The sequence below is a fragment of the Hemitrygon akajei genome, chromosome 4, assembly GCF_048418815.1.
Source record: "Hemitrygon akajei chromosome 4, sHemAka1.3, whole genome shotgun sequence".
Taxonomy (NCBI): domain Eukaryota; kingdom Metazoa; phylum Chordata; class Chondrichthyes; order Myliobatiformes; family Dasyatidae; genus Hemitrygon; species Hemitrygon akajei.
Window position 1 is genome coordinate 5,864,926 of NC_133127.1, and position 27,534 is coordinate 5,892,459.

General features: G+C 44.9%; 2 protein-coding genes across 2 annotated transcripts in view; one reads left to right on the top strand and one right to left on the bottom strand.

Moving 5' to 3' along the window:
• LOC140726087 (up-regulator of cell proliferation-like) overlaps window positions 1-27,534 on the top strand; it is a 620,561-nt gene that overhangs the window by 22,532 nt on the left and 570,495 nt on the right. The gene's annotated exons all lie outside the window — the stretch shown is intronic.
• LOC140726080 (uncharacterized) lies at window positions 4,687-9,167 on the bottom strand. Its single transcript, XM_073042016.1, has 2 exons — window positions 8,913-9,167; window positions 4,687-8,640 (listed from the first exon to the last, which is right to left on the bottom strand). The coding sequence occupies exon 2, from the start codon at window positions 8,471-8,473 to the stop codon at window positions 5,330-5,332; it is 3,144 nt and encodes a 1,047-aa protein (XP_072898117.1). The 5' UTR covers window positions 8,474-8,640; window positions 8,913-9,167; the 3' UTR covers window positions 4,687-5,329.

Consider the following 27,534-nt stretch of genomic DNA (forward strand, 5'->3'; position numbering starts at 1 on the left):
TGCAAATTACAATGTGAGATAGAAAATGCATGCCTAAAGGACAGGTGGGTGAAGGATGGGGAGTCAGAGATGTCTATAGGATTTGGGCTGTTAATGGAGATCACTACGGACAGGTAGTTACCATTTAGCACGAATATGTTGGGACTGAAGGTTTGTTTAACTCCAGTACAAACAGTCACATGATGTGGTCTCGGTTCTCTCTCATCCTCTCCATCTCCCCCTCCCTCTCCCTCCTTCTTTCCCTCTCTTACACCAAGACTGGGGGTGTAAAGGACAGTGAGGAACACTATCATGACTGAGAAGAGGGAGTTCACTCGAGTTCACCAATTGAGTAGAAAAGGCTGCAACTTGCAGCAGTTTGGAGTTTTAAGCGGCACCCACTCGGAGTCTGGGAGACTGAAAAGACCAAGTTCACTCAAGTTCAAAGACTGAGTGGAAAATATTGTGACTTGAGACAGTTTGGAGCTTTGAGCTGTGCCCACTCGGAGTTCCAGAGACTGAGAAGACAAAGTTCACTCGGGTTCACAGATTGAGTGCAAAGTGACTTGAAGTAGTTTGGATTTTTGAGCAGCAGAAAATCAGCATTCGGGATTGACTGTCAAGAACAAATGAAAGTAAGGCAGGGACAAGCAGAGTGGCCATCATTGGATTAGTCAGAGACAGAGTGGAGATTTTGAGGTTTTAGCTCTTCCAGGATTCAGGGAGAGAAGACAGACAGACAGACGTACTTTATTGATCCCAAGGGAAATTGGGTTTCATTACAGTCGCACCAACCAAGAATATAATAGAAATATAGTAAGATAAAACTAGAAGTAATTAAATAATAATAAGTAAATTATGCCAAGTGGAAATCAGTCCAGGACCAGCCTATTGGCTCAGGGTGTCTGACACTCCGAGGGAGGAGTTGTAAAGTTTGATGGCCACAGGCAGGAATGACTTCCTATGACGCTCACTATTACATCTCGGTGGAATGAGTCTCTGGCTGAATGTACTCCTGTGCCTAACCAGTACATTATGGAGTGGATGGGAGACATTGTCCAAGATGGCATGCAACTTGGACAGCATCCTCTTTTCAGACACCATTGTCAGGGAGTCCAGTTCCACCCCCACAACTTCACTGGCCTTACGAATGAGTTTGTTGATTCTGTTGGTGTCTGCTACCCTCAGCCTGCTGCCCCAGCACACAACAGCAAACATGATAGCATTCCTGGCCACCACAGACTTGTAGAACATCCTCAACATGGTCCGGCAGACGTTAAAGGACCTCAGTCTCCTCAGGAAGTAGAGACGGCTCTGACCCTTCTTGTAGACAGCCTCAGTGTTCTTTGACCAGTCCAGTTTATTGTCAATTCATATCTCCAGGTATTTGTAATCCTCCACCATGTCCACACTGACCCCTTGGATGGAAACAGGGGTCACCGGTGCCTTAGACCTCCTCAGGTCCACCACCAGCTCCTCAGTCTTTTTCAAATTAAGCTGCAGATGATTCTGCTCGCACCATGTGACAAAGTTTCCCACCGTATCCCTGTACTCAGCCTCATCTCCCTTGCTGATGCATCCAACTATGGCAGAGTCATCAGAAAACTTTTGAAGATGGGAAGACTCTGTTGTAGTTGAAGTCCGAGGTGTAGCTGGTGAAGAGAAAGGGAGACAGGACAGTCCCCTGTGGAGCCCCAGTGCTGCTGATCACTCTGTCTGACACACAGTGTTGCAAGCGCACGTACTGTGGTCTGCCAGTCAGGTAATCAATAGGCAAAAGGAGGCAAAAAAACTGCAGGTATACCCTTTTTCTGCCCCAACTGTTTACTCTTCTTCCTTAGAACCATAGAACCATAGAACATTACAGCACAGAAACAGGCCTTTTGGCCCTTCTTGGCTGTGCCAAACCATTTTTCTGCCTAGTCCCACTGACCTGCACCTGGACCATATCCCTCCAAACCCCTCTCATCCATGTACCTGTCCAAGTTTTTCTTAAATGTCAAAAGTGACATTCACCACTTCATCTGGCAGCTCATTCCACACTCCCACCACTCTCTGTGTGAAGAAGCCCCCCCCCCATGTTCCCTTTAAACTTTTCCCCCTTCACCCTTAACCCATGACCTCTGGGTTTTTTTCTCCGCTAGCCTCAGTGGAAAAAGCCTGCTTGCATTCACTCTATCTATACCCATCATAATTTTATACACCTCTATCAAATCACCCCTCATTCTCCTATGCTCCAGCGGATAAAGTCCTAACCTATTCAACCTTTCTCTGTAACTCAGTTTCTCAAGTCCCGGCAACATCCTTGTAAACCTTCTCTGCACTCTTTCAACCTTATTAATATCCTTCCTGTAATTACGTGACCAAAACTGCACACAATACTCCAAATTCAGTCTCACCAAGGTCTTATACAACCTCACCATAACATTCCAACTCTTATACTCAATACTTTGATTTATAAAGGCCAATGTACCAAAAGCTCTCTTTACAACCCTATCTACTTGTGACACCACTTTTAGGGAATTATGTATCTGTACTCCCAGATCTACTGCACTCCTCAGTGTCCTACCATTTACCTTGTATGTTCTACCTTGGTTTGACCTTCCGAATTGCAATACCTCACACTTGTCCGCATTAAACTCCATCCGCCATTTTTCTGCCCATTCCTCCAACTGGTCCAAGTTCCTCTGCAAGCTTTGAAAACCTTCCTCACTCTCCACTACACCTCCAATCTTTGTATCATCAGCCAATTTGCTGATCCAATTTGCCACATTATCATCCAGATCATTGATATAGATGACAAATAACAATGGACCCAGCACTGATCCCTGTGGCACACCACTAGTCACAGGCCTCCACTCAGAGTAGCAATCCTCCACTACCACTCTCTGGCTTCTCCCATTGAGCCAATGTCTAATCCAATTTACTACCTCTCCATGTATACCTAGTGACTGAATCTTCCTAACTAACCTCCCATGCGGGACCTTGTCAAAGGCCTTACTGAAGTCCATGTAGACAACATCCACTGCCTTCCCTTCATCCACTTTCCTGGTAACCTCCTCAAAAAACTCTAATAGATTGTTTAAACATGACCTACCATGCTCAAAGCCATGCTGACTTTTTCTAATAAGTCCCTGTCTATCCAAATACTTGTAGATCCTATCTCTTAGCATTCCTTCCAATAATTTACCTACTACTGATGTCAAACTTACCAGCCTATAATTTCCCGACTTACTTTTTAAGCCTTTTTTAAACAACGGAACTACATGAGCTATCCTCCAATCCTCCAGCACCTGACCCGTGGATATCGACATTTTAAATATTTCTGCCAGGGCCCCTGCAATTTCAACACTAGTCTCCTTAAAGGTCCAAGGGAATACCCTGTCAGGTCCTGGGGATTTATCTACTCTGATTTGCCTCAAGGCAGCAAGCACGTCCTCCTCTTTAATCTGTATAAGTTCCATGAACTCCATACTTGTTTGCCTTGTTTCCATAGACTCCATTCCAGTTTCCTTAGTAAATACAGATGCAAAAAACCGAATTAATATCTCTCCCATTTCTTTTGGTTCCATACATAGCCGACCACTCTGATCTTCAAGAGGACCAATTTTATCCCTTACTATCCTTTTGCTCTTAACATACCTGTAGAAGCTCTTAGGATTATCCTTCACCCTGACTGCCAAAGCAACCTCATGTCTTATCTTAGCCCTCCTGATTTCTTTCTTAAGTATTTTCTTACTCCTTTTATACTCCTCAAGCATCTTATTTCCTCCCTGTTGCCTATACATGTTATACATCTCTCTCCTCTTCTTTATCAGATTTCCAGTATCCCTCGAAAACCAAGGTTCCTTATTCTTATTCACTTTGCCTTTAACCCTGACAGGAGCATACAGACTCTGCGCTCTCAAAATTTCTTCTTTGTAGGCCTCCCACTTACCAATCACTTCCTTGCCAGAGAACAACCTGTCCCAATCCACGCTTTTTAGATCCTTTCTCATTTCTTCAAATTTGGCCTTTTTCCAGTTTAGAACTTCAACCCGAGGACCAGATCTATCTTTATCCATGATCAAGTTGAAACTAATGGTGTTGTGATCACTGGAACCAAAGTGTTCCCCTACACACACTTCCGTCACCTGCCCTAACTTGTTTCCTAATAGGAGATCTAATATTGCATCCTCCCTAGTAGGTACATCTATATATTGATTTAGAAAACTTTCCTGAACACATTTCACAAACTCTAACCCATCTAGACCTTTAACAGTATGGGAGTCCCAATCAATGTGTGGAAAATTAAAATCCCCTACAATCACAACTTTCTGTCTCCTGCAGTTGTCTGCTATCTCTCTGCAGATTTGCTCCTCCAATTCTCGCTGACTATTGGGTGGTCTATAATACAACCCTATTAACGTGGTCATACCTTTCCTGTTTCTCAGCTCCACCCATATGGCCTCTGTAGACAAGCCCTCTAATCTGTCCTGCCGAAGCACTGCTGTAATATTTTCCCTGACTAGCAAAGCCATCCCCCACCCTTCATCCCTCTGCCTCTATCACGTCTGAAACATCGGAACCCTGTAACATTGAGCTGCCAGTCCTGCCCCTCTTGTAGCCAAGTTTCAGTAATGGCTATTGTAACGTTCTCGCTCGGGTGTGAAGTAACGCCGAGGTAAACGTCGAGATAAACCAGAATCAATGCAAACGAGACCGCAGTAAGATTAACCATTTACTGTTCACTCTTCACATTAACGCATGGTGAAAACTGTTGAAAAACAATACAAGATTGGTACAGTGTTTGTTCCCTTCTAAATATCACATTTACATTGTGAATACTTGCAAAGGTAAAACTACAATACATTAAAGTGCAGCATACAGTCAGAATCTAGCTGCTCCATTGGCTGCTTTAGATACACTTCAATACAAACTATCCCGACTCTTTAACTGACGAAAAGGTAAACCTTACCGACCGTCGTTACTTTTAACAGAATCGGCGTTAACATTTTAACTCCAAATACCGATTATCTAATGACTTACAGCGTTGCTTTCACTGTGTCTTTGGTGCATAGAGAGACCCTAGTCAGCGTTATGGTCGCACATGTGAGTGACCCCCGCCCTTGCGTGAATCTCAAACCGGTAATTCCCCACAAGACGCGGCGAACCCGGATGTGACGTCATCGCAGCCGCGATGTATTACAGACAAATCAATTGACTTAAACAATCCTAACTTTAACTAAAAAATGCTAACAAATTACTATGCGAAAATATTATAAACTAAATAACTGCCATAAAGGCAGCACACTCCCCGCTTGGCCTTCGTAAGGTCACAATGAACATAATACAAACTTCAGTCTCTAAATCAGTCGTTAGGTAGAAGTAGAATGACTTCTGTAACAGGCCTTTGGTAAATTTTCCCATCGCCTTGGTCAGTAGTTTTCAACTCGACTTCCCTGACATGTCCATCCCTACTAGGGAATGTGGCAGTGATTCTGGCCATTGGCCAGCAGTTGCCGGCGATTTGCTTGTCCTTGAGCAGGACTAAATCTCCAACTTGAAGGTCCCTTCTCCATTGCTTTGTGTACAGGTCCTTATCGGAGAAGTCCCCTGGTGGAGGGGCAGCTCCTGCCTTCTGCGTAAGGAGCATTGATGGCGACAGTATGAAGGGGTTTTCCGGGTCAGAAGACACGGGTAGGAGTGGTCGTGCATTCATAATGGCTGTGACCTCTGCCATTGGTGTGCCCAGTACCTCGTGGGTCGATCGGATGCTTTGCTGCATCTCAGGTCTCCTTTTCGTGGTTTTTTGCAAGGGCGTGAACCGCTTGACTGCCTGCTCTTTGTTGTTTGGCAAGCACTGGCGTGGTTCTCTGAAAGGTAGTGGGGCGACCCCACTATTTGCTTTGTCTCTGAAGACCTTGGTGTCCTCCGTTTTTAAGATGGTGGCGTCTTGAGCCGATGGAGCGAGTTTATTATCATGCTCCTTTTGAGCAAAGACAGACTGACCGAGCGTCTCGTCAGTTACTTTGCGCTTGTTAAAGCCTTGTGGTGCTTCCTGGACGCACATGGAACTTGTGCGGGGTTGAAGAATCGTATGGCGGCTACTCTCTAGCACATTGGTCTTGAGTGTGTTAGCCGTTGATTTGTGTTCGTTGCCAGGGCACACCTCTCCTATCACCACCCAGCCCAGATCCAGGCGTTGGGCAAAGGGGGCGTCGTGTGGTCCATTGACCTGCTGCCTAACCTTGTGTACCCGGAGAACATCCCTCCCTAATAGCAGGAGTATTTCTGCTTCTGGATCCAGCTCTGGGATGTGTTTGGCGATGTGGTGGAGATGTGGTTGGTGTAGCACCGCACTTGGCGTCGGGATCTCAGTGCGGTTATTCAAGATTTTCTCGCACTCTACGAGTGGGGGGAGACAGATGAGGACTTTACCATCCAGGGACTCGATCTGGAAGCCTTCGGCCCTCCTTCCGTAAGTTTTCATGTTGCCTGAGCAAGTTCTAAGGTAGTATGGGAACTGCTCACTCTCAATGTTGAACAAGTTAAAGAACTTTGGACTGACTAGCGAGCGGTTGCTCTGATCGTCCAGAATTACGTAGGCTTTGATGGCCTTGTCTTTGGCTCCCTTAGGGTACACCTTAGTGAGACAGATCTTTGAACAAGAACGGCTTGCGTGAGCTTGACCGCAAACTTCCGTACAGCTCGAGCTGACAACAGTTGTCCTGGAGTGAGCTTCTCCCTCCCCGCCGTCCTGTTGTGGGGGTGAAGGAGCGTTGTCGGTTTGCGGTGACGGGCCAGGATGCATGGCCCAGTCGTGATTAGTGCTATCACATTCCAGGCACTTCACGGCGATCGTACACTCTCTCGCACAGTGAGAGGTCGAGGAACAGCATCTAAAGCATATTCCTTTCTCCTCGAGGAGGGCCTTCCTCTCTTCGAGGGGTTTTTCCCTAAACGTTCTGCATCTTTTGAGAGGGTGGGGTTTGTTGTGCAATGGACAATTCTTGCTAGAGTCGTTGTTAGTTGTAAGGACTTCAGTCTTAAGCGCTGAGACTGGTTTAGTAATGTTGGAATTATTCGAAGTGGATTTATCTGGCTTGGTGTAAATTGTACTGCTTCCTGGACCTATGAGGCTAGGATCGTTTCGCTTCTTCGCCTCCTTGCACACGAACCTGGTGAAATACTCGAAGGGAGGGAATTGACCTTTGTGTTCTTCCTTGTAATCTGAGGCAACGGACAACCACCTGTCCTGCAGCCCAAATGGAAGTTTGTCCACGAGTTGTCTAATCCCGGTTGGAGTGTCTAGGTATACTAGACCAGCTGAGTGGCCATCTTCTTTGGCGCCTTGAATCTCCATGAGTAAATCTCCAAATTCTCTTAGCTTGGTGTGGTCCTTGGCTGACACCTTAGGAAAATTTCCCAAACGTTGGCATAGCGCCGCCTCAATAATTTCGGGGGCTCCGTAGCCCTCCTGAAGTCTCTCCCATGCTTTCTTCAATGCTAGCTCGGGTTTGTTGATGTACACTGAACGCATGCGTCTCACCTGTTCGCATGATTCTTTTCCCAGCCATTTTGCCATAAGATCCAACTCCTGGGTTGCTCTGAGCTGGAATCCGTCGATAGCGTTGGTGAAAGTGGAGTACCATGCACGGTAATTTTCGGGTTTATCGTCAAACCGGTATAGTCCTGAAGTGACGAGATCCCGTCGTGCGAAATACCGTGCTGCGGATTCATCTGCAGGTGGCGTGCGGGCTGAGGGAACATGTCCACAGGTACATGACTGAGGGCGTACATCTGTTATGGGATTTGCTGGTCTGGACTCAGTCTTTGCCTCTCTTCTCCCCAAATCCGGTAAGTTCGGTGTCGAGAAGTACTTGTCGTGAGCCCTTGCATTCCTGGGTTCATCGCGGAGTTGCGAGGGTAAATTATCTTCCTCGGATGGACGTGATGCCGTCGGGCCTCTCCAAGACTCCTCGTGGAGTGGGACGTTATCGAATAAGTAAGGAGAGGAAGAAAGAGTCTTCCATTCCATTTGAGATTGGACATAGTTCCTTGTACGTTCCAATCCGATCTTTTCTGAGGTAGATTTTCCGTCCTTCGGATCATGCATTTCTTCGGCGTCTTCTATTAACTCTGCTTCCACCTCGGCAGCTGCTGCTTCTCGTTCTAGCTTCAGCGCTTCTAACCGTGCCTCTACCCTTTTCCTTTCCAATTCGTTTTCGGCTTCTCTGGCAGCCGCTTCGGCTTCTCTGGCGGCCTTTTCCTTCTGGTTTTCGGCTTCTCTGGCAGTCGCTTCGGCTTCTCTGGCAGCCTTTTCCTTCTGGTTTTCGGCTTCTCTGGCAGCCGCTTTCATCTTTACTTCTAATTCTTCTTTGGCAAAGCGCGCTCGCACCTTGGCGGCTTCTGCTTTCGCTCTTGCTTGGGTGGCCTTACTTGATGCCCTACTGCCCCTGTCGCAGGATGACGATGACTTTGACAACGACTTGATGCTGGATCGGGTTGACATGGCTGCACTTTAAACACCTGATAATGCCGCTTTTTCACTGTAACGTTCTCGCTCGGGTGTGAAGTAACGCCGAGGTAAACGTCGAGATAAACCAGAATCAATGCAAACGAGACCGCAGTAAGATTAACCATTTACTGTTCACTCTTCACATTAACGCATGGTGAAAACTGTTGAAAAACAATACAAGATTGGTACAGTGTTTGTTCCCTTCTAAATATCACATTTACATTGTGAATACTTGCAAAGGTAAAACTACAATACATTAAAGTGCAGCATACAGTCAGAATCTAGCTGCTCCATTGGCTGCTTTAGATACACTTCAATACAAACTATCCCGACTCTTTAACTGACGAAAAGGTAAACCTTACCGACCGTCGTTACTTTTAACAGAATCGGCGTTAACATTTTAACTCCAAATACCGATTATCTAATGACTTACAGCGTTGCTTTCACTGTGTCTTTGGTGCATAGAGAGACCCTAGTCAGCGTTATGGTCGCACATGTGAGTGACCCCCGCCCTTGCGTGAATCTCAAACCGGTAATTCCCCACAAGACGCGGCGAACCCGGATGTGACGTCATCGCAGCCGCGATGTATTACAGACAAATCAATTGACTTAAACAATCCTAACTTTAACTAAAAAATGCTAACAAATTACTATGCGAAAATATTATAAACTAAATAACTGCCATAAAGGCAGCACAGCTATGATGTCATAATTCCACGTGTCAATCCAGGCTCTCAGCTCATCTGCCTTTCCCACAATACTCCTCGCATTGAAATACACACACCTCAGAAGATTATTACCACCACACACAACCTTACTATTTGTGACTTTGCATGAACTACTAATATCATTTATTTTTACCCCCGTTCCACTATCTGCTCTGGCACTCTGGTTCCCATCCACCTGCAAATCTAGTTTAAACCCTCCCCAACAACACTAGCAAACTCCCTGCAAGTATATTGGTCCCCTTGTAGTTCAGGTGTAACCCGTCTCTCTTGTACAGGTCTCACCTGCCCCAGAAGAGGTCCCAATGATCCTGAAATCTGAAACCCTGCCCCCAACACCAGTTCCTCAGCCATGTGTTCATCCTCCAGAGCATCCTACTCTTACCCTCACTGGCACGTAGCACAGGCAGCAATCCAGAGATTACTACCCTCGAGGTCCTGTTTTTCAACTTCCTACCAAACTCTCTGTACTCACTCTTCAGGACTTCCTGACTCTTTCTACCTATGTCATTGGTACTGATGTGTACCACGACATCTGGCTGATCACCCTCCCACCTCAGAATGCTGTGCACGCGATCAGAGACATCCCTGACTCTGGCACCTGGGAGGCAACAAACCATCCAGGAGTCTCTGTTGCAACCACAGAACCTCCTGTCTGTACCCCTGACTATGGAGTTCCCTATCACTACCACTCTCCTCTTCTTCCCCCCTCCCTTCTACACTGCAGAACCAGTCTCAGTGCCAGAGAACCAGCTGCCTCAGCTTGTCCCAGGTAAGCCATCCCACCTTTACAGTATCCAAATCGGTACACCTGTTGTTGAAGGGAATGGCCATGGGGGAACCCTGCACTACCTGCCCTTTCCCCTTCCCTCGCCTGGTGGTAACCCAATTACCTGTGCTCTGTTCCTTGGGTGTAACTATCTCCCAGAAGCTACAATCTATAAATTCCTCAGTCTCCCGAATGATCCGGAGGTCATCCAGCTCCAGCTCCAGTTCCCTAACGCAGTTTATTAGGAGCTGCAGCTGGATGCACTTCCTGCAGGTGTCGATGTCAGGGACACCAGAGGTCTCCCTGACTTCCCACATCCTGCAAGAGGAGCATTCCAACATCCTGCCTGATATATACTCTAGTTTGAACAAAAAAAAAGAAGAAAAACAGAAACTTACTGGAACCTACCCTCACCTCTGCCTGTTTCTCACCGAAGCCTGATTGAGCCAAAGCCGTCCCACAGTTCACTCCAACGATGGCTGCTATATATGGTGGTCTTCCTTTTAAACCTTGGCGCACTACGTTACGCACCTGTGCAGTCTAGCTTCTTTTCCCCGATCAATTAAAGGAAAAGAAACGACCTTCCGTCCACAATGCTTCAGTCCACTCTCAGCCTCTAGCTTTGATTACATTTGCTCAGTTAGAAACAGCACAGATGATAGGCAGGATAGTTGAATTCTCCTCGAGTGGTTTGTGGGAAGGCAGGGAGATCTCCAGTGTCCCTGATGACTACAACTGCGACAAGTGCATCCAGCTGCAGCTTCTGACACTGTATTGAGGAGTTGGAGCTGGAACTGAATGAACAGATCATTTGGGAGGCTGAGGTGGTGATAAATAGGACAGAAAGAGAGGTAGTTGCACCCAAAATGCATGACCAAAAGACCAGAAGACCATCAGACATAGGGGCAGAATTAGGCCATTCAGCCCATCAAGTCTTCACCCACAATCCATACGGCTGTAAGAGATCTCACTCAACCTCATACATGGGCCCTCTTGCCATACCCTTTGATGCCCTGTCTGATCAGGAAACTATCAACTTCCACCTTAAATATACCCACAGACTTGGATTCCACTGCAGTCTGTGACAGAGCTTTCGACAGATTCACTACTCTCTGGCTGAAAAAATTCCTCCTTACCTCTGTTCTAGACGGCCCCCCACCTTCAATTTTAAGGCTATGCTCTCTAGTTATGGGTAAACCTGCCGTACAAAACATCCTCTCCACATCCACCCTATTTTGAGGATGTGACTGAACCCATTGATGAAGGTAGAGCAGTAGATGTAGTGTATATGGATTTCAGCAAGGCATTTGATAAGGTACCCCATGCAAGGCTTATTGAGAAAGTAAGGAGACATGGGATCCAAGGGGACGTTGCTTTGTGGATCCAGAACTGGCTTGCCCACAGAAGGCAAAGTGTGGTTATAGACAGGTCATATTCTGCATGGAGGTCAGTGACCAGTGGAGTGACTCAGGGATCTGTTCTGGGACCCCTTCCCTTCATGATTTTTATAAATAACCTGGATGAAGAAGTGGAGGGATGGGTTAGTAAATTTGCTGATAACACAAAGGTTGGGGGTGTTGTGAATAGTGTAGAGGGCTGTCAGAGGTTACAGCAGGACATTGATAGGATGCAAAACTGGGCTGAGAAGTGGCAGATGGAGTTCAACCCAGATAAGTGTGAGGTGGTTCATTTTGGTAGGTCAAATATGATGGCAGAATATAGTATTAATGGTAAGACTCTTGGCAGTGTGGAGGATCAGAGGGATCTTGGTGTCCGAGTCCATAGGACACTCAAAGCTGCTGCTCAGGTTTACTCTGTGGTTATGAAGGCATACGGTGTATTGGCCTTCATCAATCATGGGATTGAGTTTAACAGCCGAGAGGTAATGTTGCAGCTATATAGGACCCTGGTCAGACCCCACTTGGAGTACTTTGCTCAGTTCTGGTCGCCTCACTATAGGAAGGACGTGGAAACCATAGAAAGAGTGCAGAGGAGGTTTACAAGAATGTTGCCTGGATTGGGGAGAATGCCTTATGAGAATAGGTTGAGTGAACTCGGCCTTTTCTCCTTGGAGTGACGAAGGATGAGAGGTGACCTGGTAGAGGTGTACAAGATGATGAGAGGCATTGATCGTGTGGATAGTCAGAGGCTTTTTCCCAGGGCTGAAATGGCTAGCATGAGAGGGCACAGTTTTAAGGTGCTTGGAAGTAGGTACAGAGGAGATGTCAGGGGTAAGTTTTTTATGCAGAGAGTGGTGAGTGCGTGGAATGGGCTGCCAGCGACAGTGGTGGAGGTGGACACAATAGGGTTGTTTAAGAGACTCCTGGATAGGTACATGGAGGTTAGAAAATTAGAGGGCTATGGGTAACCCTAAGTAATTTCTAAGGTAAGGACATGTTCAGCACAGCTTTGTGGGCTGAAGAGCCTGTATTGTGCTGAAAGCTTTCTATGTTTCTATGATTCGAGCTAGTCCTTTCAACATTCGGTAGTTTTCGATGAGATCACCACGCATTCTTCTAAATTCCAGTGAGCACAGACCCAAAGCTCTCATATGTTAACCCTTTGTTCCCCAAATTATCCTCGTGAATCTCTTCTGGACTCTCTCCAATGACAACACATCCATTCTGAGATATGGGACCCAAAATTGACAATATACCAAGTGGGGCCTGACTAGTGTCTTATAAGGCTCAGCATTATCTCCTTGCTTTTATATTCTATTCCCCTTGGAAAAAAATGCCAACTTTGCATTTGCCTTCTTTACCACAGACTCAACCTGTAAATTAACCTTCTGGGAGTCTTGCACGAGGGCTCCTAAGTCCCTCTGCATCTCTGATGTTTAAACCTTCTCCACATTTAGATATAGTCCACACTATTGTTCCTTTTACCAAAGGAACAATATTTCCCAATACATTTCCCAACACTATTCCATCTGCCACTTTTTGTCCATTCTTCCAATTTGTCAAAGTCCTGCTACAAACGCATTGCATCCTCAGCACGACCTACCCCTCCACCTATCTTCATATCATCCATAAACTTTGCCATAAAGCCATCAATTCCATTATCTAAATCATTGACAAACAATGTGAAAAGTAGCGGTCCCAATACTGACCCCTGAGGAACACCACTAGTCACTGGCAGCCAACCAGAAAAGGCCTCCCTTATTCCCACTCACTGCCTCCTGCCTGTCAGCCATTCCTCTATCCATGCCAGTATCTTTCCTGTAACACCATAATATTTAATCTTGTTAAGAATCCTCATGTGTGGCAGATTATCCAATTAAATAACATCCAGTGCATTTCCTTTGTCCACCCTGCTTGTTACTTCCTCAAAGAATTCTAGCAGATTTGTCAGGCAAGATTTCCCTTCACAGAAACTGTGTTGACTTTGACTTATCTTATCATTAGTCTCCAAGTAGACTGAAACCTCGTCCTTAATAATAGACTCCAACACTTTCCCAACCATTGAGGTTATGCTAACTGGCCTATAATTTCCCTTCTTTTGCCTTCCTCCCTTCTGAAAGAGTGGAGTGACATTTGCAATCTTCCAGTCCTCGGGGACCATGCCAGAATCAAGTGATTCATGAAAGATCATGACCAATGTATCATTCTCTCTTCAGCAACCTCTCTCAGGACTCTGGGATGTAGTCCATCTGGTCCAGGTGACTTATCCACATTAAGACCTTTGAGTTTGCCAAGCACTTTTTCCTTTGTAATATCAATGACACTCACTCCTGCTCCCTGACACTCACGGACCTCTGGCACACTGCTAGCATCTTCCACAGTGAAAGCAGATGCAAAGTATCCATTAAGTTCATCTGCCATTTCTTTGTCCCCCATTACTACCTCACCAGCATAATTTTCCAGTCTTCCAATATCAACTCTCACCTCCCTTTTACTCTTTATGTAACTAAAAAAACTTTTAGTATCTTGCTTTATATTATTGGTTTGTTTGCCCTCATATTTCATCTTTTCCCTTATTATGTCTTTCTTAGTTGTCTTCAGTTGGATTTTAAAAGTTTTCCAATCATCCAACTTCCCACTCACTTTTGCTGCCTTATATGCCCCTTCCTTGGCTTTTATGCAGTCCTCAGCTCCTTTTGTCAGCCACGGTTGCCTATCCCTGCCATTTGAGAACTTCTTCATTTGTGGGACATATCTATCCTGCACCTTGTGAACTATTCCTAAAAACTTCAGCCATCTCTGCTCTGCTGTCATCCCTACCAGTATCCTCCTCCAATCCAACGGGGCAAGCTCCTCTCTCATGCCTCTGTAATTCCCTTTATTCCATTGTGATACTGATACATGTGACTTGTGCTTCTCCCTCTCAAATTACAGTATGAATTCTATCATATTATGATCACTGCTTCCTAAGGATTCCTTTACATTAAACTCCCTAAGATCTGGGTTATTACACAACACCCAATCTAAGATAGCCTTTCCCCGAGTAGGCTCAAGCACAAGCTGTTCTAAAAAGCCATTTCATAGGCATTCAACAAATTCCCTCTCTTGTGATCAGACACCAACATGATTTTCCCAATTCCATTGCATCTTGAAGTCCCCCATTACAATTGTGCCATTACCCTTATTACATGCCTTTTCCAGATCCCTTCACAATCTCAACCTCTAATCTTGGGTACTGTTTGGAAGCCTATGTATGATTCTCATAATGTTTTTTTCACCCTTGCAGTTTCTTTGATCCACCCACAAAGACTGAACATTCTCTGACCCTATGTCACCTCTTTCTAAAGATATAATTCCATCTCTTTCCAACAGAGCCATGCCACCACTTATGACTTCCAGCCTGTTCTTTCAATACAAAGTATATCCTTTGATGTTAAGCTCCCAACTATGACCTTCTTTCAGCCACAACTCAGTGATGCTCACAATATCATACCGACCAATCTCTAATTGCACCACGCATTCATCCACCTTAATCCGAGTACTATGCATATTTAAATACATCACCTTCAGTCCTGCATTCTTCGCCCTTTTGAATTTTGCCTCTGTGGTCCAACTTAACTCTCTGCATTTGTACCCAATCATTGGCTTGTCCTTCCTTACATTCATGTTACACCCATCATCTACTTGTAAACCTGCTGGCTCATCCTCAGCTCTGTCATACTGGTTCCCATCCCCCTGCCGTATTAGTTTAAACCACTCCCAACAGCTCTAGTAAATCTGCCCGGAAGAATATTGGTCCCCCTCAGATTCAAGTGCAACCCGATCCTTTTGTACAGATCACACCTGCCCCAGGAGAGGTCCCAATTATCCAGAAATCTGAATCCCTACCCCCTGCTCCACAGGAGTGGGAAAGGGGTTAAGAAGCCTGTGGCCATTCCCTCAACAACAGGTATATCACTTTGGATATTGCTGGGGTGGGGAGGGGTGACCTAACAGAGGAAAGTCACAGTGGTTGGGTCTCTGGCTCTGTGACTCAGAAGGGAAGTGGTGGGGGGAGAAGTGGCATGCTGTGGTGATAAGAGATTCAGTATTTTGGGGAACAGAATGAAGGTTCTGTGGGCAAGAACAAGATTCTCAGTTGGTATGATGCCTCCAGGGTGCCAGGGTCCAGGATATCTTGGATCGAGACCTCAGCAATCTTAACTGGAAGGGTGAACAGCCAGACGGTTGTGGTCCATGTAGACAGCAATGACATGGGAAGGACGAGTGATGAGGTTCTGCAGAAGGATTTCAGGGAGTTAGACAATAGACAATAGGTGCAGAAGTAGACCATTCGGCCCTTCGAGCCTGCACCGCCATTTTGAGATCATGGCTGATCAATTACTATCAATACCCGGTTCCTGCCTTGTCCCCATATCCCTTGATTCCCCTATCCATAAGATACCTATCTAGCTCCTTCTTGAAAGCATCCAGAGAATTGGCCTCCACTACCCTCTGAGGCAGTGCATTCCAGACCCCCACAACTCTCTGGGAGAAGAAGTTTTTCCTTAACTCTGTCCTAAATGACCTACCCCTTATTCTCAAACCATCCCCTCTGGTACTGGACTCTCCCAGCATCTGGAACATATTTCCTGCCTCTATCTTGTCCAATCCCTTAATAATCTTATATGTTTCAATCAGATCCCCTCTTAGTTAGGTGCTAAGTTAAAGGGCAGAACCTCCAGGGTTGTGACCCAGGGTTGCTCCCTGTGCCACGTGCTAGTGAGACCAGACCTAGGAAGATTAAACAGTTTAACATGTGGCTAAGGAGTTGGTGTAGGAGGGAGGGCACAAGATTTCTGTATCATTGGGCTCTCCTCCAGGGAAGGTGAGACCTGTACAGAAGAGACAGTTGCCCCCTGAACTGGAGGAGGACTAGGGTGGGAAGGTTTGTTAATACTGCACAATGGGGTTTAAACTAGAGTTACAGGAGGATGGGAAACAAAGTGCCAGAACAGTTAGTGGAGAGGTCATGGAGACAGATGTTGTTTCAACCTCAGACAAAGTCAGGAATCATAATGTTGAGCAGGGTGTGACTAATGTCCTGAGCTGCATATCCATCAATGCAAGAATTATCGTAGGAAAGGCGGATCAGCCATGACGTAATGGTGGATCAGGCTCAATGAGCCAAATCGTCTGATTCTGCTCCTATATCTTATAGGATTATTGTCTTAGAATTCCTTCCAATAACCTTCCCACTACTGATGACTGGCTCACCGGCCTGTAATTTCCTGGTTTACTTTTAGAGCCTTTATTAAACAGCAGATCAACATTAGCTATCCTCCAGTCCTACAGTACCTCACCTGTCACTGAGGATGATTTAAATGTCTCTGCTACGACCCCAGCAATTTCTGCCTTTGCATCGCTCAGGGTCCAAGGGATCAGCTTCTCAGACACTGGGGGTTTATACACCCTGATTTGCCTCAAGACAGCAAACACCTCCTCCTGTGTAATCAGTATTGGGTGCATTACCTTGCTACTGCTTTGTCTCGTTTCTATAGACTCCGTGTCTGTCTCCTGAGTAAATACAGATGAAAACATCCATTTAAGATCTCCCCATCTCTTTTCACTGCATGAGTAGATCACCATTCTGATCGCCCAGACGACCAGTTTTGTCCCTTGCAATCCTTTTGCTCTTAACGTATCTCTAGAATACCATAGGACCTTCCTTCACCTTGTCTGTAAGGGAACCTCATAATTCTTCTAGCCCTGATTTTCTTCTGAAGTGTTCTCTTGCATTTCATTTTCTCCATAAATACCTCATTTGTTCCTACCTGCCTATACATGCTATGCACCTCTCTTTTTTAACCAGTGCCTCAGTATCTTTTGAAAACCAAGGCTCCCTAAATCTGTTATCTCTACATTTTATTCTGACAGTCACACACAAACTTTGATCTCTCGAAATTTCACCTTTGAAGGCCTCCCACTTACCAAGCACACCTTTGCCAGAAAACAGCCTGTCCCAATCCACACTTCCCAGATCATTGTTGACACCATCAAAATCGACCTTTCTCCAATTTAGAATCTCATCCCGAAACCAGATCTAACTTTTTCCATATTTACTTTGAACTAATGACACTGTGATCACTAAATGTAAAGTGTTCCCCAACACAAAGTAATGTCACCTGCCCTGTCTCATTCCCTAATAGCAGATCAAGTATCGGACTCTCTTGTTGGGACTTCTACGTACTTATTACAAAAGCTTACCAGAGCACATTTGACAAACTCTATAACATCGAGTCCTTTTACAGTACGGGAGTCCCAGTGAATACGTGGAAAGTTAAAATCACCTACTATAACAACCTTACTTTTTTTGCAGCAGAGTGTGATGTCACGACAATTTTTTCCTCTAATTCCCTCAGACTGGTGGGTGGTCTATAATATAGCCCCACTAACGTGGTCATATGTTTCTTAATTCTCAGTTCCACTCATAACGCTTCACTGGGGAGTTTTCCAGTCTGTCCTGACTGAGCACTGCCGTGACATTTTCCTTGACTAGTAATGCCCCCCCTTTAACCCCTCCCACTCTGTTCTGTATACACCAACAGAACACCTGAATATTGGATCATTAGATCATTAGACCATAAGGCATAGGAGCAGAATTAGGCCATCTGGCCCATCAAGTCTGCTCCGCCATTCAATCATAGCTCATCCATTTTTTATCTCCTCCTCAACCCCAGTTCCTGGCTTTCTCCTGATAACCTTTGATGCCATGTCCAATCAAGCATCTATCAATTTCTGCCTTAAATGCACCCAAGGACTTGCCCTCCACAGCTGTATGTGGCAACAAATTCCACAAATTCACCATCTTTTGGCTAAAGAAATTTCTCCACATCTCTGTTTTGAAAGAGTTTCCCTCTATCCTGAGGCTGTGCCTTCTTGTCCTGGACTCGCCCACCTTGGGAAACATCCTTTCCACATCTGTTCTGTCTAGGCCTCTCAATATTTGAAAGGTTTCAATGAGATCCCCCTCACCCTTCTGAATTCCAGAGAGTACAGACCCAGAGCCATCAAACATTCCTCATATGATAACCCTTTCATTTCTGGAATCATCCTTGTGAACCTCCTCTGGACCCTCTCCAATGCCAGCACATCTTTTCTAAGATGAGGGGCCCAAAACTGTTCACAATACTCAAGGTGAGGCTTCACCAGTACCTTATAAAGCCTCAGCATCACATCCCTGCTCTTGTATTCTAGACCTCATGCAATGAATGCTAACAATGATTGCATTTGCTTTCCTCACCACTGACTCAACCTGCAAGTTAACTTTCAGGGTGTTCTGCTCAAGGACTCCCAAGTCCCTCTGCATCTCAGATTCCTGGATTTTCTCCCCATTTAGAAAATAGACCACACATTTATTTCTAATACCAAAGTGCATGACCGTGCATTTTCTAACATTGGATTTCACTTGCCATTCTCTTGCTCATTCTTCTCATCTGTCTAAGTCATTCTGCATCCTACCTGTTTCCTCAACACTACCTGCCCCTCCACCAATCTTCATATCATCTTCAAACTTGGCAACAAAGCCATCTATTCCATCATCTAAATCATTTACATACAGCATAAAAAGAAGTGATCCCAACACCAACCCCTGCGGAACACCACAGGTCATTGGCAGCCAACCAGAAAATGATCCTTTTATTCCCACTCGCTGCCTCCTACCAATCAGCCAATGCTCCAACCATGTTAGTAACTTTCCTGTAATATCATGGGCTCTCAACTTGGTAAGCAGCCTCATGTGTGGTACCTTGTCAAATACCTTCTGAAAATCCAAGTACACAACATCCACTGCATCTCCTTTATCTATCCTACTTGTAATCTTCTCAAAGAATTCCAACAGGTTCATCAGGCAGGATTTTCCCTGAAGGAAACCATGCTGACTTTGTACTATCTTGTCCTGTGTCACCAAGTACTCCATCACCCCATCCTTAACAATTGATTCTAACAACTTCCCAACCACTGAGGTCAGGCTAACTGGTCTATAATTTTCTTTCTGCTGCCTTCCTCCTTTCTTAAAGAGTGGAGTGACATTTTCAGTTTTCCAGTCCTCTGACACTATGCCAGAGTCCAATGATTTTTGAAAGATTATTTCTAATGCCTCCACAATCTCTAACACTACCCCTTTCAGAACCCTAGGGTGCAATTTCTCTGGTCTGGGTGACTTGTGTACCTATAGGTCTTTCAGCTTTTTGAGCACCTTCTCCCTTGTAACAGTAACTGCATCCAATTCTCTTCCTTCACACACTACAACATCAGGACTACTGCTGGTGTCTCCCACAGTGAAGACTGATACAAATTACTCATTTAGTTCATCAGCCATCTCCTTGTCCCCCGTTATTATTTCTCCTGTCTCATTTTCAAGCGGTCCTATATCCATTCTCATTTCTCTTTTATTTTTAACATACTTGAAAAAGCTTTCACTATCCACTTTGAAATTATTTGTTAGTTTGCTTTCATATTTCATCTTTCCCGTCTAATGATTCTTCTCATTGCTCTCTGTAGGTGTTTAAAAACTTCCCAATCCTTTAGCTTGTCACTAATTTTTGCTTTGTTGTATGTCCTCTCTTTTGTTTTTACAATAGCTTTGACTTCCTTTGTCAGCCACAGTTATACTATTTTATCATTTGAGTATTTCTTCATTTTTGCAAATCACATGTCCTGTACCTTCCTCATTTTTCCCAGAAACACACACCATTGCTGCTCTGCTGAACATCCCTGCCAGCAGCTCCTTCCAGATTACTTTGGCCTACTCCTCTCTCATACCACTGTAATTCTCCTGATATGACAGACTCAACAACACATGAACCGGAAACACTGACCCTGTTTCTCTCTCCACGGATGCTGCCTGACCTGCTAAGTATTTCAAGGATTCTCTGATTACAACCCAGGAAAAAATTGTGCAGAATCCTTATTACATTCCCTTGAGAGAAAGTGCATTGTTCATTTACTAAGGACAGCATTCCCCTGAATGATCTAAGTCTCTCTGTAGGCTCACTGTTTCCTCAACACTACCTGCTCCTCCACCTATCTTTGTATCATCGGCAAATTGAGCCACAAGTCCATTAATCCCTTAGTCCAAATCTCCTCTGTACCCTTTACATACATCGTAAAAAGCAGTGGTAACTGGCAGTCAGCCAGAATAGGATCCCTTTATTCCCACTCTCTGTTTTCTGCTGATCAGCCAATGCTCCACCCATGCTAGTAACTTCCCTGCAATTTCATGGGCTCTTATCTTGCTAAGCAGTCCCATATGCGGCACCATGTCAAAGGCCTTCTGAAAATCAAAGTACACCACATCTACTGCATCTCCTTTGCCTACCCTGCTTGTAATTTCCTCAAAGAATTGCAGTAGGTTCATCAGGCAGGATTTTCCTTTCAGGAAACCATGCTGGCTTTAGCCTATCTTGTCATTTGCCTGCAGACATTCCATAACCTCATCCCTAACAATCGATTCCAAAACTTCCCAACCACTGATGTCAGGCTAACAGATCTATAAGTTTCCTCTCTGCTGCCTCCCACCTTTCTTAAATAGCGGAGTAACATTTGCAATTTTCCAGTCATCCGGTACAATGCCAGAATCTATTGATCTTGAAAGATCATTGTTAATGCCTCCACAATCTCTCTGGCTACTTCCTTCAGAACCCAAGGGTGCATTCCATCAGGTCCAGGGGATTTATCCATCCTCAGACTATTAAGCTGCCTGAGCATTTTCAGCCGTAATTTTCACTGCACAAACTTCACTTCCCTGACACTCTTGAATGTCCGGTATACTGCAGATGTCTTCCACTGTGAAGACTGATGCAAAATACGCATTCAGTTCCTCTGCCATCTGTGCATCTCTCATTACAATATCTCCAGCATAATTTTCTATTGGTCTACACTCAACTCTCTTTAACCCTTTATTTTCTTAGAAAAGCTTTTAGTATCTTCTTTGATATTAATCGCCAGCTTCCTTTCATAATTCATCATTTCCTTCCTAATGACTTTCTTAGTTTCCTTCTGTAAGTTTTTAAAAGCTTCCCAATCCTCTATCTTCACACTAGCTCTGGCTTCCTTGTATGCCCTCTCATTTGCTTTTACTTTGGCTCTGACTTCACTTGACAGCCATGGTAGTGCCCTTCTTCCCTTAGAAAATTTCTTCCTATTTGGAGTATATCTATCTTGCACTTCCCTCATTTTTTGCAGAAACTTCAGCCATTGCTGCTCTGCTGTCCTTCCTGCTAATGTCCCTTTCCAGTCGACCTTGTCCAGTTCCCCTCTCAAGTCACTATAATTGCCTTTATTCCACTGAAATACTGACACATTGGATTTTTGTTTCTCTTTCTCTAACTTCAAAGTGAACTCGATCATATTGTGATCACTGTTCCCTAAGGGTTTCTTAAGCTCTCTTATCACCTGCGGATCATTGTACAACACCCTGTCCAGCACAGCCGATCCCCTAGTGGGCTCAACAACAAGCTGTTCTAAAAAGCCATCCCTTGGACATTCTACAAATTCTCTCTTGAGGTCCAGTACTGGCCTGGTTTTCCCAATCCACTTTCATGTTAAAATCCCCAATGATTATCATGACATTGCCTTTCTGACACACCTTTTCTATCTCCTGCTGTAATTTGTAATCCACATCCCGGCTGCTGTTTGGAGGCCTGTATCCAACTGCCATTAGGGTCCTTTTGACAAGCAAGTTAATGCAGTAGTAAAAGCCAGTTTTTTTCAGCTTTGTACTTTTGCCAAAATCAAGTCGTTTCTCTCTTTAAAGATCTCGAGAAAGTCATCCATGCCCTTATATCCTCCCACTTGGACTACTCCAACTCCCTGTATACTGGGATTAGTCAGTGGTCCCTGTCCCACCCGAAATTGGTCCAGAATGCCGCAGCCAGGCTCCTGATGGGTGCCCAGAAGAGGGACCATGTTACTCCTATCCTGGCCTCTCTCCACTGACTACTAGTATGGTTTAGAATTGATTTTTAGGTTCTCCTGTTTGTTTATAAAGCCCTAAATGGGCTGCCCCCCCCCTATATCGCAGACCTTTTAACCCCTAATTCTACTTCCCAGTCCCTCAGGTTGGCTGACTTGGGGCTCCTGGCTGTTCTGCAATCTAAATTTAAGCTCAGGGGTGACCACGTCTTTGCTGTTGCAGCCCCTAGACTGTGGAACAGCATTCCCCTCCCTATCAGATCTGCCCCCTCCATCGACTCTTTTAAATCCAGGCTCAAAACTTACCTTTATTCACCAGAGTTTGAATCTTTCTGATGTGGTTGATTTTTGGCTAGTGCCTAGGCTCGTGTGTTGTTTATTTTGTGCCTATAAGTTGAGTGCCTTGTTGTTTATATCTGCGTCAGGCAGTGCATTCCATGCACCAACCACTCTCTGAGTAAAAAACCTTCCTCTAATATCCCTCTTGAACTTTCCACCCCTTACCTTAAAGCCATGTCCTCTTGTATTGAGCAGTGGTGCCCTGGGGAAGAGGCACTGGCTGTCCACTCTGTCTATTCCTCTTAATATCTTGTATACAGCTATCATGTCTCCTCTTATCCTCCTTCTCTCCAAAGAGTAAAGCCCTAGCTCCCTTAATCTCTGATCATAATCCATACTCTCTAAACCAGGCAGCATCCTGGTAAATCTCCTCTGTACCCTTTCCAATGCTTCCACATCCTTCCTATAGTGAGGTGACCAGAACTGGACACAGTACTCTAAGTGTGGCCTAATCAGAGTTTTATAGAGCTGCATCATTACATCGCGTCTCTTAAACTCTATCCCTCGACTTATGAAAGCTAACATCCCCATAAACTTTCTTAACTACCCTATCTACCTGTGAGGCAACTTTCAGGGATCTGTGGACATGTACCCCCAGATCCCTCTGCTCCTCCACACTACCAAGTATCCTGCCATTTACTCTGTACTCTGCCTTGGAGTTTGTCCTTCCAAAGTGTACCACCTCACACTTCTCCGGGTTGAACTCCATCTGCCACATCTCAGCCCACTTCTGCATCCTATCAATGTCTCTCTGCAATCTTCAACAATCCTCTACACTATCTACAACACCACCAACCTTTGTGTCGTCTGCAAACTTGCCAACCCACCGTTCTACCCCCACACCCAGGTCGTTAATAAAAATCACAAAAAGTAGAGGTCCCAGAACAGATCCTTGTGGGACACCACTGGTCACAACCCTCCAATCTGAATGTACTCCCTCCACCATGACCCTCTGCCTTCTGCAGGCAAGCCAATTCTGAATCCAGCTGGCCAAACATCCCTGGATCCCACGCCTTCTGACTTTCTGAATAAGCCCACCGTTTAGTATCTTGTCAAATGCCTTACTAAGATCCATGTAGATCACATCCACTGCACTACCCTCATCTAGATGCCTGGTCACATCCTCAAAGAACTCTATCAGGCTTGTTAGACACGATCTGCCCTTCACAAAGCCACGCTGACTGTCCCTGATCAGACCATGATTCTATAAATGCCCATAGATTCTGTCTCTAAGAATATTTTCCAACAGCTTTCCCACCACAGATGTAAGGCTCACTGGTCTATAATTACCTGGACTATCCCTACTACCTTTTTTGAACAAGGGGTCAATATTCACCTCCCTCCAATCCTCTGGTACCATTCCCATGGACAACAAGGACATAAAGATCCTAGCCAGAGGTTCAGCAATCTCTTCCCTCGCCTCGTGGAGCAGCCTGGGGAATATTCCGTCAGGGCCCGGGGACTTATCCATCCTAATGTATTTTAACAACTCCAACACTTCCTCTCCCTTAATATCAACATGCTCCAGAACATCAACCTCACTCATATTGCCCTCACCATCATCAAGTTCCCTCTCATTGGTGAATACCGAAGAGAAGTATTCATTGAGGACCTCGCTCACTTCCACAGCCTCCAGACACATCTTCCCACCTTTATCTCTAATCAGTTCTATCTTCACTCCTGTCAACCTTTTGTTCTTCACATAATTGAAGAATGCCTTGGGGTTTTCCTTTACCCTACACGCCAAGGCCTTCTCATGCCCTCTTCTTGCTCTCCTCAGCCCCTTCTTAAGCTCCTTTCTTGCTACCCTATATTCCTCAATAGACCCATCTGATCCTTGCTTCCTAAACCTCATGTATGCTGCCTTCTTCCACCTGACTAGATTCTCCACCTACTTGTCACCCATGGTTCCTTCACCCTACCATTCTTTATCTTCCTCACCGGGACAAATTTATCCCTAACATCCTGCAAGAGATCCCTAAACATCGACCACATGTCCATAGTACATTTCCCTGCAAAAACATCATCCCAATTCACACCCACAAGTTCTAGCCTTATAGCCTCATAATTTGCCCTTACCCAATTAAACATTTTCCTGTCCTCTCTGATTCTATATTTTTCCATGATAATGCTAAAGGTCAGGGAACGGTGATCACTGTTCCCCAGATGCTCTCCCACTGACAGATCTGTGACCTGACCTGGTTCGTTACCTAATACTAGATCTAGTATGGCATTCCCCTAGTCAGCCTGTCAACACACTGTGACAGAAACCTGTCCTGGACACACTTAACAAACTCTGCCCCCTCCAAACCCTTGGAACTAATCAAGTGCCAATCAATATTAGGGAAGTTAAAGTCACCCATGATAACAAACCTGTTATTTTTGCACCTTTCCAAAATCTGCCTCCCAATCTGCTCCTCGGTATCTCTGCTGATACCAGGGGGCCTATAGAATACCTCCAGTAGAGTAACTGCTCCCTTCCTGTTCCTGACTTCCACCCATACTGACTGAAAAGAGGATCCTGCTACATTACCCACCCTTTCTGCAGCTGTAATAGTATCCCTGACCAGTAATGCCACCCCTCCTTCCCTTTCCCCCCTCTCTATCCCTTTTAAAGCACTGAAGTCCAGGAATATTGAGAATCCATTCAGTAATGCCATCCCTCCTCCACTTGCAGGGATGACTGGAACAACAATATAAACATATAACAATTACAGCACGGAAACAGGCCATCTCGGCCCTTCTAATCTGTGCTGAACGCTTACTCTCACCTAGTCCCACTGACCCACTCAGTCCATAGTCCTCCATTCCTTTCCTGTCCATATACCTATCCAATTTTACTTTAAATGACAATACTGAACCTGCCTCTACCACTTCTACTGGAAGCTCATTCCACACAGCTACCACTCTCTGAGTAAAGAAATTCCCCCTCGTGTTACCCTTAAACTTTTGCCCCCTAAGTCTCAACTCATGTCCTCTTGTTTGAATCTTCCCTACTCTCAATGGAAAAAACCTATCTACGTCAACTCTATCTATCCCCCTCATAATTTTAAATACCTCTATCAAGTCCCCCCCTCAACCTTCTACGCTCCAAAGAATAAAGACCTAACTTGTTCAATCTTTCCCTGTAACTTAGGTGCTGAAACCCAGGTAACATTCTAGTAAATCTCCTCTGTACTCTCTCTATTTTGTTGACATCTTTCTGATAATTCGGTGACCAGAACTGTACACAATACTCCAAATTTGGCCTTACCGATGCCTTGTACAATTTAAACATTACATCCCAACTCCTATACTCAATGCTCTGATTTATAAAGGCCAGCATACCAAAAGCTTTCTTCACCATCCTATCCACATGAGATTCCACCTTCAGGGAACTATGCACCATTATTCCTAGATCACTCTGTTCTACTGCATTCTTCAATGCCCTACCATTTACCATATATGTCCTATTTGGATTATTCCTACCAAAATGGAATACAATGGCAGGTATTTCTGGGAATAATTCAGAAGGTGCAAGATCAGTTCATTCCAAGGAGGAAGAAAGATTCTATCGGGAGTAGGGGGTGACTGTCACTGACAAAGGAAGTCAAGGACAGTATAAAAATAAAAGAGAAGTATAACATAGCAAAGATCAGCGGGAAGCCATAGGATTGGGAAACTTTTTAAGAGCAACAGAAGATTACTAAAAAGGCAATACGGGGAGAAAAGATGAGGTACGAAGGTAAGCTAGCCAAGAATATAAAGGAGGATAGTAAAAGCTTCTTCAGGTATGTGAAGAGCAAAAATTAGTTAAGACCAAAGTTGGGCCCTTGAAGGCAGAAATGGGTGAATTTATTATGAGGAACAAGGAAATGGGAGACGAATTGAACAGGTACTTTGGATCTGTCTTCACTAAGGAGGATACAGACAATCTCCCAGATGTAATAGTGGCCAGAGAACCTAGGGTAATGGAGGAACTGAAGGAAATTGGTGTTGGGTAGACTGATGGGACTGAAGGCCGATAAATCCCCAGGGCCTGATGGTCTGCATCCCAGGGTACTTAAGGAGATGGCTCTGGAAATCATGGAAGCATTGGTAATCATTTAACAATGTTCTATAGATTCAGGATCAGTTCCTGAGGATTGGAGGATAGCTAATGTTATCCCACTTTTTAAGAAAGGAGGGAGAGAGAAACAGGAAATTATAGACCAGTTAGCCTGACGTCAGTGGTGGGGAAGATGCTGGAGTCAATTATAAAAGATAAAATAACGGCACATTTGGATAGCAGTAACAGGATCGGTCTGAGTCAGCATGGATTTACGAAGGGGAAATCATGCTTGACTAAACTATTGGAATTTTTTGAGGATGTAACCATGAAAATGGACAAGGGAGAGCCAGTGGATGTAGTGTACCTGGACTTTCAGAAAGCCTTTGATAAGGTCCCACATAGGAGATTAGTGGGCAAAATTAGAGCACATGGTATTGGGGGTAGGGTACTCACATGGATAGAAAATTGGTTGGCAAACAGGAAACAAAAAGTAGAGATTAACAGGTCCTTTTCAGAATGACAGGCAGTGACTAGTGGGGTACCGCAAGACTTGGTGCTGGGACCGCAGCTATTTACCATATACATTAATGATTTAGAAGAAGGGATTAAAAATATCATTAGCAAATTTGCAGATGACACAAAGCTGGGTAGTAATGTGAAATATGAGGAGGATGTTAGGAGAAAGCAGGGTGACTTGGACAGGTTGGGTGAGTGGACAGATGCATGGCAGATGCAGTTTAATGTGGATAAATGTGAGGTTATCCACTTTGGTGGCAAGAACAGGAAGGCAGATTACTATCTGAATGGAGTCAAGTTAGGAAAAGAGGAAGTGCAATGAG

Excerpts from the sequence above, each read along its gene's own strand:
- LOC140726080 (XM_073042016.1), bottom strand. The coding sequence starts at position 8,473 with ATGTCAACCCGATCCAGCATCAAGTCGTTGTCAAAGTCATCGTCATCC.